This window comes from Podarcis raffonei, chromosome 8 (assembly GCF_027172205.1).
Source record: "Podarcis raffonei isolate rPodRaf1 chromosome 8, rPodRaf1.pri, whole genome shotgun sequence".
In the NCBI taxonomy this organism is placed as follows: domain Eukaryota; kingdom Metazoa; phylum Chordata; class Lepidosauria; order Squamata; family Lacertidae; genus Podarcis; species Podarcis raffonei.
This window is the reverse complement of record NC_070609.1, coordinates 19,750,949-19,762,297: the sequence shown is the minus strand read 5'-3', so window position 1 is coordinate 19,762,297 and position 11,349 is coordinate 19,750,949. Positions and strand designations below refer to the sequence as shown.

Sequence of the window (11,349 nt, the reverse complement as noted above, 5' to 3'; positions counted from 1 at the left end):
GCTGGAGAGGTATTCAGAGGACAGGAGCTGAGATACCCAGAGACTGCACCTGATACCAGCAGCTTGAAAGTGTGGGGTGTGTGTGTATCTCTCTCTCTGTGGTTCTTAAAAAATGATGAAGAATCGAGAGTGTTGTTGGTGATGGAGAGAGGAGAGAAGAGATGGGAAACTGGAAGTGGCAGGCCAGTGTCGAGAGCTATAAGGCTCAGAAAGATGCATGTGTGTGAGCACTCGCGCATGTGTCAGGAGGAATATGGCCAATGGAAGAACAAAAATGAGGTGGGGGAGGGGCAGGGGGAGGGGGCGTGGCTCAGCCAGGGTACAGAAAGAGGGGCTCAGTGCTCTTGGAACCTCCCCCTCTCCCCGCTGGAGATACCACCCCCCTCCCCCCATATGGCAACGCCCACCTCCCCCAGTGACACCACGTCCCCCGCCTCCCCCCTCCCCAGCACTGAGGAGCTCAGTTCATCTCTTCGAAGAATTTGTAGGTGGGGTTCTCGTAGCCGTGGTTTTGCATCTTGTTCAGCTGCCGCTCCTCAGGGCTAACCATGGGATCCACCTGCCATGTGCAAAAGGGGGCGAGGGAGAGAGAGAGAGAGACAGAGAGGAAGTCATTAAACAAAGTTAGGGGATCACCAAGAGTCCACCAGCAAAGGACCCGAGAGCAGTTTCTACAGTACAGGTTGAAAAACAGGTTCCCCAAAAGGAAATCCCTTTCCCCAGAGTTCAAGGAGGGAGGGAGGAGTCTGTTGGGATTCTCAGTACTCTTAAGGTAAAGGTAAAGGGACCCCTGACCATTAGGTCCAGTCGTGGCCGACTCTGGGGTTGCAGCGCTCATCTCGCTTTATTGGCCGTGGGAGCCGGTGTACAGCTTCCGGGTCATGTGGCCAGCATGACTAAGCCGCTTCTGGCGAACCAGAGCAGCGTATGGAAACACCGTTTACCTTCCCGCCGGAGCGTTACCTATTTATCTACTTGCACTGGCGTGCTTTCGAGCTGCTAGGTTGGCAGGAGCAGGGACCGAGCAATGGGAGCTAACCCCGTCGCGGGGATTCGAACCGCCGACCTTCTGATCGGCAAGTTCTAGGCTCTGTGGTTTAACCCACAGCGCCACCCACGTCCCATTCTCAGTGCTCTTACCAAACTACAAATCCCAGGATTCTTTGGTAGGGGAAAGCTATGACCCCCCAAAAAAGCTTATACAATGGTACCTCGGGTTAAATACGATTCAGGTTACATACGTTTCAGGTTACAGACTCCGCTAACCCATAAATATTACCTCGAGTTAAGAACTTTACTTCAGGATGAGAACAGAAATCGTGCTCTGGCGGCGCAGCAGCAGCAGGCCCCATTAGCTAAAGTGGTGCTTCAGGTTAAGAACAGTTTCAGGTTAAGAACGGACCTCCGGAACGAATTAAGTACGTAACCAGAGGTACCACTGTACAAAACTGTAGTTGGTGGCTTTACCTGTCACAAGATTTCTACATGGAAAAATACTATATTTATTTCCCTACAGGAATGCAATTATGTTCATACTTGGCGTCTGCTTCATTGCCATATTTGGGTTCAAGAGTTTCCCCTCCTCAGGTCGTTTTGGCAAGAAACTCTGCTTTTGTTCCCCCTGCTTTTCTATGAAATGTGTGGCTTGATTCCCTAGTAAGAGGCATCCAGTACCATTTGCTCTGGAATGGCTTTCCTAGTGGTGGACAGACTCTTTCCTCTGGGCTGAGGAGAACTCTTGGTTTATTCAGGCTGAGGGCTGGATTAGATTAGAGATGGGCAGACTTGGCCCACTCATCTCAAATTGGCTGGAAAATAAAACTGAATTAAACACACACACACAGAGTTAATGTTTGCTTTCCAAGCCATTCTAAGGCTTAGAAAATATCCCTTCCTGGGCAGGTTTGCCTGGTGCCCAAAACATCCTCCCCCAAGACTCCTAAACTCACTTCCTCTCCTTTCCCTTTACTTAACCACCTGGAGAAGAGAGGTCCTTCCCTCCCCACCCTCTTCTCCGCCGTCCTGGTTCAGTGTGTCAGGGAGTTGTGGAAGCCCTTGGGGTCTACTAGTAGCCAAGGGCTACTGCAATGACAATTGGCCTTAGGAAGGCTACACACCTCAAGGGTCACTGAACCTCTCTGTGTCAGGAGTGATGGGGGAATCACAAAGGGAAGTGACAGGCCTTCCTTCGCCCCACATGCCATTGGCCCCGTCACTTCTCCCAGACTGGCATGATAAACAAACTGAGGGTCAAGGGAGTGTGCAGTATGAGGGCATAAGTGCTTCAGAGGTGAGGAAGAGCCTTTTACATATTTATGCTCAGCAGTGACCCTCAGCTGTAATACCATTGAGTGAGTGCAGTTTGTGTGTGAATGGTTGATAACGGTTACAGTGGTTGTGCAAATGGAGTGTGTGTGAGTGTGAGACTAGGCGAGTGGCTGTATGAATAGGGTGTTTTATGTTGGCTGGGATTCTACATTATGCTGCTTTGTAACGCTCTCTGACTTTTTAATATTGCTTTTAGGGATATGGATACTGCGTTTTAGATGTACATCATTTGACACTGTTTTTATTGGACTTGTGTGTGTGTGTCTATCTGTCTGTCTATCTATCCATCCATCCATCTATCTATCTGTCTATCTATCTATCATATAAACCACTTTGAGATCTCCAGGTACTAAGTGCTCTACAAATAGAAAGAAAAGAATAGCAATAACAATTATATAGTAGTAGTAGTAGTAATAATAATAGAGTTCAGGGTCTTTTATGAGCCTGAACGCCAAGAACCTAGCTAGCATCCTTCTCCAGTCATGCATCCAGCCTCCCTAGGGGGAAAGTCGGTCCTTTCCAACAGTACCTCAACAATGCCATGGCTGATGGTCCCGTAGGGCTTCCGGCGAACCATCAGGAGGCTGATGATGATCACCATGGCAACAGCAACTGCCACCACAAGGAGGCCAATCAGGGCACCCCTGTTGATGGTTACCAAGGTGTCCGGCTCCTGTGGAAGAAGAGATCCAATGAGATCATAAGCAAGGTGAGTTTCACTTCATTTCTTCCAAAGCTGATTGCTCACAATACAAAAGGAGGGAAGTCTTGTTCCACAACACTGAGGAGGGGTGAGATGAAAATAGTTCCTAAACATGGGACCTTTTCTTTCAAAACCAGCATTCTAGTGGCTCGGGAGTGTATAAATGCATTATAAAAATGCATTTATTTATTTTTACAAAAAGATTAAGGGGAGTTGAGAAAATGTCGCACACCTCATCAGTATCGTAGGAAGGCTTCTGGTGATGCAATCACCATCCCACGTGACCCTCAAACAACCAACAATATATCTTTGTTGGTTGGGAAAATCTTTGACATCCTCTCCCCCAGTGACAAAATTCTGGAGGGGAAACAAATGTTGAGTGGTGGGGGATACAACCTCTCTATAACAGAAGATGTCTAGATCCCATGAAAGAAATAAAGAAAACAGCTGTGTGTTTATTGCTATAGTATGAAATTGTCCAGACATGGCCCACATTGCCTTCTGGCTGATCTAGTAAAAAAAAAGAAAATAAAAAGGTAATCTGTAGCTGGAAGTGGCAATAAAGTGATGCACATGGGAGATGTTATATATAAAAACATTTCTATTTGGGATGAAGACCAAGTCGGTTTGAATTGCTCTGCTGTTAATCTGATAGCTATACTCTGGCAGCCTCGTGGGACATCTTTGGGAGAAAGGGCCAAAAAGTAAACCCTACACAAATCTCAAGTGGAGTCCCTAAGATGGTTGGGTGGCACCTTGTACGCCTCCTTCCAGCAACTCCAGCAACCAAGCTGGTGCCAAATGTATTGCTCTGCTTTTCTTTGGACTACATTGGCGAAGCTGAGAGGGGGCTCTTGTTGTCTGGGCAGCCCAGGACCTCCATACACACTGCCCAGGTTTGCACCCCCGGGAGGTCACTTTGGTGCTGCTATCACAGTAAAAACAATGCAGGAGGCACCCGTTGTAAGCTACCGGTCTCTGCAGCCACAGCAGGCGCTGTGATTCTCCAGCGGTGAATACTCAGAGACACACTCCATTGTCTTGTGAGACAGAAAGATGCCAACAACAACTCTGGTTGCATCCGGACATCGCAATAGAACATAGTTTGTCATAATCGGAATGAGCTATCGCCACCTGACCCCAGCCCCACTCATCTTCCCCCCCTCCACCTCTTTCCCCCTTTTCTTCCTAATGTCTCAACAAATGAAACCGATTTGTAAAAATGTTACATGGGGAAAAAAATAAGGGAGAGAGACATTGCACATACTTTTGTAAATCAAGAAAATCTTTCATAAAAAGACATTAAAAAAATAATCGGAATGAGCTGTGGTGAGCCTTTGGTGAAACTATGATGAGAAGCTGGGAAGCTCTTACTTAAAATAAATAAATAACCGCAGTTTGCCATTTCACTTGAACCCAACGAACTGAAGTTCAATTAATTTTTAACAGCAATTAATCTTAACTACGCTTTGTTTTAAACAAGCCAACTTCCAAACACAGGCTACAGAGCTAGCTTGTTTCAACAAGCTGTTAAGGTTAACCACAGTTTAGATTTCGGACATAATGCTAAACCGTGGTTAATCCAAAATGGATGTGGAAGCTTCCAGCTATGAAACTCCTTGCAACTATGTTGAAGGAGGAGAGGGAAGGAGGGAGCATGCAAGACAAAGGCACGCCGTAACTTGTTCCTGTCATAATAAATAATAGTTTGCAATGTCCGAATGCAGCCTTTAAATGCTTAGCACCAGGAAAGTTAAACATCTTCCTCCCATATGAGCTCATTAAGATCTTCTGGAGAGCACCTCCCTTGAATCTTGCCAACGTGCAAACTGTTTGCTAGGACATAAGAGAGAGCCTTTTTGGTAACTGCGCCCAGCCTTCCTCTTCTGAGGAAGACTGCCTTGACTCTTCCCTGATGACACTCCAATGGCCCACCAAGACCCTGCTCTCTCTCTTTGGCAAGCTGTCCTGCTGATGTTATAAACTCTATTTTTTATTTTTTATTTTTCATGTGCTATCTGTTGGTTTTATGTTGTGTATTACAGTACTTATTTAACAGCTCTCGTAAGCTGCCTTAAGCACTTCAATGGAAAAAGCTGGATAGAACTGCTACAGGTTCAGCAAGCTTATTCTCCTCCACCACCCAGTTAGCTTTTCTTCTTCTCAACTCGCATAACATCCCACTGGTTGCAGAATTTGGCCCTCTGTGTGGCCCTCTCTGTAGGCCACATTCTTTCTCCAAGACATTAGCCTCACCAGCCACGCTCTGTACTCTTGAGTGCCTTTGCCCGGCTGGAACATGCCCTTTTAATTTAGAAGAAGAAGAAGAAGAAGAAGAAGAAGAAGAAGAAGAAGAAGAAGAAGAGGAGTTTGGATTTGATATCCCGCCTTTCACTCCCTTTAAGGAGTCTCAAAGCGGCTAACAATCTCCTTTCCCTTCCTCCCCCACAACAAACACTCTGTGAGGTGAGTGGGGCTGAGAGACTTCAAAGAAGTGTGACTGGCCCAAGGTCACCCAGCAGCTGCATGTGGAGGAGCGGAGACGCGAACCCGGTTCCCCAGATTAGGAGTATACCGCTCTTAACCACTACACCACACTGGTGTATATAATTTACACATGTATATACTTCTGCAGCCCAGTTCAAATATGAAGAAATGACTGCTTTATTTTTGGTGGTCCCTACTACCACACCAATAGAGGACCTGAATTCCTGCACTAAAAAGTATCCCTTCCTGATGCTACTCTAATATTTCTTCTCTATTTCAGCAAAACTGAAAGCAAAACATTACCTAAGTCCTGGAAGTTCACAGGTTCTTGACAACTGTGTACTAGACAACCTCTAGTATGTAGAAATCAACACCTTATATTTTGGGTAGTTCTGTTTCACTTCTAAGATGACATTAAGCTCAGCTGGTTGAGGGTTTATTATAGGGAGCAATAATATAGGCACAATCATCAGAGAACTAGTGTTGGTTGCTCCTCACTTCTAAGATTATTATTGTTGTACAAATATAAGATTATTGTATAATCTAGCACACATTGCAACCATCAGTGCAGATTTCCTTGTGTTTCCTTTCAGCTAGATCTGCCATTTTTGTGCACGTACGTCAGCAAATGATTTGGAGGGCTCCAATATCTCCTTTTGGAGCGACCTGTTGTGTTTCCATTGGATGTAACAGAACATGCACACCATTGTCTTGAAATTGAAGCACCTTGTGTTTCTGGCGGTTCCTAGATGCTCAGCTTTGAAGCATACTACAAACCCTGAAAAGCTATGGTTTTCCCAGTAGTGATGTATGGAAGTGAGAGCTGGACCATGAAGAAGGCTGATCGCCGAAGAATTGATGCTTTTGAATTATGGTGCTGGAGGAGACTCTTGAGAGTCCCATGGACTGCAAGAAGATCAAACCTCTCCATTCTTAAGGAAATCAGCCCGGAGTGCTCACTGGAAGGACAGATCCTGAAGCTGAGGCTCCAATACTTTGGCCACCTCCTGAGAAGAGAAGACTCCCTGGAAAAGACCTTGATGTTGGGAAAGATGGAGGGCGCAAGGAGAAGGGGACGACAGAGGACGAGATGGTTGGACAGTGTTCTTGAAGATGGCAGCATGGGTTTGACCAAACTGTGGGAGGCAGTGGAAGACAGGAGTGCCTGGCGTGCTCTGGTCCATGGGGTCACGAAGAGTTGGACACGACTAAACAACAACAAACCCTGATGGGGTGTCTCTAGGACCCTGGAGCGAGGGACCCTGCTACAGAAATACTAATGGGCCTTTGACCTCCCCCAACCCCAGAGCACTACGCCACTCGTGGCAAATGTCAGTTTTCTGCCATGAAATGCGTAGAAAGGCACCGATCACGATGAAGCCAATGGCAAGCCACTTACTGCCTTGGTTCTGACCTGTTAAAAAGTGAGAGTAGGGGCTTTGTTCACAGGGCTGTTGTGCGGATAAAGACTGGGATGGAATTTGCACTCACAAAAGGCATTACTTACTAAGAAGAAAAGGATTAGGTAAAGATTACATCAACTGTTGCAAAGTTCCACAGCGCTCAGAGTAAGCTTTTGATCCCAGCAGCATTCGTCAGGCATTCAGAGCAGAAATAAAACGGGATTTGTTCTCCTGCCCAAGGCCATTTTCACAAATGATTCTTAAGTCAATGTTTCCAGTTCCTGCATCTGTAATTCAGATGTAAAAGCTACATGGGGCTGGAATGAAGACTTTTTCAGTTTGCAAAATGGTGCTTCTACTTTCTATGCCATTTTGCTATGTGGAGAAGGTGGGTTATTTCTATTTCTATTATTATTATTATTAAAAAAGAACAGACAAAAACTCAACTTTAGCATCCCGTGTCAAGGCACCTTAACTGAACAAAGGACATCTGTGGCCAAGCCAACTGGATGACAGTTCCCAGTTTTGCCCTTACCGGAAAGCCAACACTTCCATCTCCAATTGCCCCCCTAAGAAAACTCCTTTAAGGCCCACAAACAAAAGAAATGTAGCAGAAGTGACCTTTCCTTCAAGCGCAATTTGAAAAAAATCTATAAACCAGGAAGCAAAAAGTGACACAAAGCAGAGGGTGACCTCAGTCACAGAACACAAAACAAAACACCCAACTCCCTTAGGATAAAGTTCTCTTTGGCTTGGGATTCTGCAGAGAAGCAAACCGGATCACCCTGCTTCCCACAGAGTAATCTGATGCCAGTGATCCTTTTGGAAAAGAGCTGAACTAACAACCAGCCACAACAGAGAAAGCAGAGGCCAAGGTGTAGCTGGAGGTTTATATTACAACAGATGTACATGGGGCACAGAGTCAACTGACTTGAACGGGGATTTGGAATTCGGCATATAACCAAGAGCATCGTAAAGACGTTAAAAGACAAAATGTGCATAAGGTTTTGATGAGCCAATAGCATTTACAACCACAGAGTTAGAAAGGACCTCAAAAGATCCTCTAGTCTAACCCTCCACCAATGTAGGAAAGCCACTTGTACAGCATCCCTGATAGGTGGCCATCCTTGTTCATCAATCCCTCCTTTTCATCCCTGATGAGAATACTTGCTTAAGGAACTCTGTGCATGCTCTGAAGCCTTCCCTTCCTTATTTCATCATGTGTCGCAGGTCTAAAGCCCTGACTCAAAGTCAGACCCCGAGCCCGCTCATAAACGGCGATCAATTACCGTATTTTTCCCTCTATTACACGCAGATTTTTTCTCCTAAAAAGTAAGGGGAAATGTCTGTGCGTGTTATTGAGCGAATGTGTGGTCCCTGGAGCTGACAAGCGCGAGTGAAGGCAAAAATCAGGCAAATATCAAATCGTCCGGAGAAGGGAGGAAAGGAGAAAGCTGCTGCTTTCCTGCATTCTGCCTCAGGGTCTTACTGCCCACCCGCTTCTGTTTCCTTACTGTGTTTGCTCAAACGGAACAAAGAGCAGAGAAAACCCCTCCCCTCCAGGCAAGCAGAGTGGAAAGCAGAACGTCCTTCTAATTCCTCTCCGTGTGTCTGGGACTCAAAGGCAACATGCAGGTTGGGGGGGGGGAGAGAGAGAGAGCTGGCTGGCTTGTGGGGGGGGGACTTTTGCCTTCCTTTCCTCCCTCCGGTAAAACCCCTCTCCTGCATTCTTAGCCAGCTGCTTCTCTGCACACCCCTCTCCTTGTCGCTTCTATGTTTTTCCTTCCCTCCCTACTTAAAACGTGGTTCCAATCACGGATCCACATGGATCCTCAGGATCTTTGCATTGAGTCACCCCAAATTCACCATCAGATCACATAGCAATGATCTGATGCAAAAACAGGGCTGCAATGGTGCAAAAACATGGTTACAAAGCACGGATCCACATGGATCCTCAGGATCTTTGCATTGGGTCACCCCAAATTCACCATCAGATCACATAGCATGTCCATGGCTACAGCCTGCACCAAAAAAATCACGCACCCACTGTTGCCTGGGGCTGCAATGGTGCAAAAACGTGGTTACAAAGCACGGATCCACATGGATCCTCAGGATCTTTGCACTGGGTCACCCCAAATTCACCATCAGATCACATAGCATGTCCATGGCTACAGCCTGCACCAAAAAAATCACGCACCCACTGTTGCCTGGGGCTGCAATGGTACAAAAACGTGGTTACAAAGCACGGATCCACATGGATCCTCAGGATCTTTGCATTGGGTCACCCCAAATTCACCATCAGATCACATAGCATGTCCATGGCTACAGCCTGCACCAAAAAAATCACGCACCCACTGTTGCCTGGGGCTGCAATGGTGCAAAAACGTGGTTACAAAGCACGGATCCACATGGATCCTCAGGATCTTTGCACTGGGTCACCCCAAATTCACCATCAGATCACATAGCATGTCCATGGCTACAGCCTGCACCCAAAAAATCACGCACCCACTGTTGCCTGGGGCTGCAATGGTACAAAAACGTGGTTACAAAGCATGGATCCACATGGATCCTCAGGATCTTTGCATTGGGTCACCCCAAATTCACCATCAGATCACATAGCATGTCCATGGCTACAGCCTGCACCAAAAAAATCACGCACCCACTGTTGCCTGGGGCTGCAATGGTGCAAAAACGTGGTTACAAAGCACGGATCCACATGGATCCTCAGGATCTTTGCATTGGGTCAACCCAAATTCACCATCAGATCACACAGCATGTCCATGGCTACAGCCTGCACCAAAAAAATCACGCACCCACTGTTGCCTGGGGCTGCAATGGTGCAAAAACGTGGTTACAAAGCATGGATCCACATGGATCCTCAGGATCTTTGCATTGGGCTACCCCAAACTCACCGTCAAATCACATGTCTGTGGCCGCAGCATGAAGCACAAAAATGATACATCCACTGTTTCATTCAGAATTTTTTTTTCTTGTTTTCCTCCTCTAAAAACTATGTGCGTGTTATGGTCAGGTGCGTGTTATCGAGCGAAAAATACGGTATTAAAAATTCTTCGGGCGTAGCAGTGTGGCAGGGGTGTTTAAGCTTTAGTCTGTTTAAAACGGATGGTTCCATTGACTTCTACGGCACAAAATCAAGTGTCTGCATATAGGCAAGACCATGGATATGGGGCATGTTTCTGCCTCTTCTCAACTTCAGAATCATCAGTGCCTGGAGTGATCTTATTGAACACAGTCTTCCAGACTGCAGCCCATTCCACTAGCCTGCATCAATGGGTGAGATACGAAGCAAGGCTCGTTCCATCAGCTGGCCATTATAAGAACTACTATTTGAAATGTGGTGCCTGAGTTATTCCTCTTCCCTCCTTGTCCCTTTCTCCTCGTGCGTCATGTTTGTCAGTAATAATAATAATAATAATACTCCGCCTATCTGACTGGGTTTCCCCAGCCACTCTGGGTGGCTTACAGCATATATAAAAACATAATGAAACATCAAACATTAAAAACCTCCCAATAAAGGGCTGCCTTCAGATGTCTTCTAAAAGTTGTGCAGTTCTTTATCTCCTTGACATCTGAAGGGAGGCCGTTCCAGAGGGAAGGTGCCACTACGAAGAAGGCCCTCTGTAAGATAGTATGCCTGCAGGTAGGGACTGTCTTGTTTCAACTGATTGCATGAAAGACACTCCGGGCTGAAGAGCAGGACACAAATAAAATTCTCCCCTTTGGGGGACACTGTCATTTGGCTTGTTTTCACTAATCATATTTAAGATTAACCACAGTCTGGTCTGGGTTCAGACAACATGCTAATACTGCAGTTAATCTAGAACAGAAGCAAAAGCTTCTGAATTTCTCCTCATGGCCACACCAAGGGGAAGGGACTCTTCTCAGCTCACCCTCAAATTGCTAGTCTATGGTTTAGTGCTTTGCCCGAAATCAGTTCATTAAGAAGAAGACGACGAAGAAGAGTTTGGATTTGATATGCCGCTTTATCACTACCCGAAGGAGTCTCAAAGCGGCTAACATTCTCCTTTCCCTTCCTCCCCCACAACAAACACTCTGTGAGGTGAGTGAGGCTGAGAGACTTCAGAGAAGTGTGACTAGCCCAAGGTCACCCAGCAGCTGCATGTGGAGGAGCGGAGACGCGAACCCGGTTCCCCAGATTACAAGACTACTGCTCTTAACCACTACACCACACTGGCTCTCCCAATCTGCTCCCATTCTGTACCTCCCTGCTTTGGATTCTATGGCTTGAACAGAATGCAGCAAAGACAGAAGCCAGAGAATGGCTTTTGTACGCAGGACAACAACAACAACAACATCAAAGGAGATACTCGGAGAAGTGCTTCAAGCTGCAACAGGCTAGGAAATGAATATTGGCTAGAAGGAGCAGACACAATTTCTGTATCCCAA

At 46.4% G+C, this 11,349-nt stretch overlaps 1 protein-coding gene across 3 annotated transcripts in view; it reads right to left on the bottom strand.

Annotated features, from left to right (window-relative positions):
• Positions 1 to 400: 400 nt before the first annotated feature.
• APLP1 (amyloid beta precursor like protein 1) overlaps positions 401 to 11,349 on the bottom strand; it is a 53,535-nt gene continuing 42,586 nt past the window's right edge. For 2 of the 3 annotated variants that reach the window (XM_053398378.1, XM_053398379.1), the window contains 2 exons: positions 2,858 to 3,001; positions 401 to 559 (listed from right to left, as the gene is read on the bottom strand). In XM_053398378.1, the coding sequence (XP_053254353.1) occupies positions 461 to 559; positions 2,858 to 3,001 (243 nt within the window). In that variant the 3' untranslated portion in view covers positions 401 to 460. The remainder of the gene's footprint in view (positions 560 to 2,857; positions 3,002 to 11,349) is intronic. The other variant, XM_053398380.1, reaches the window with a different exon arrangement.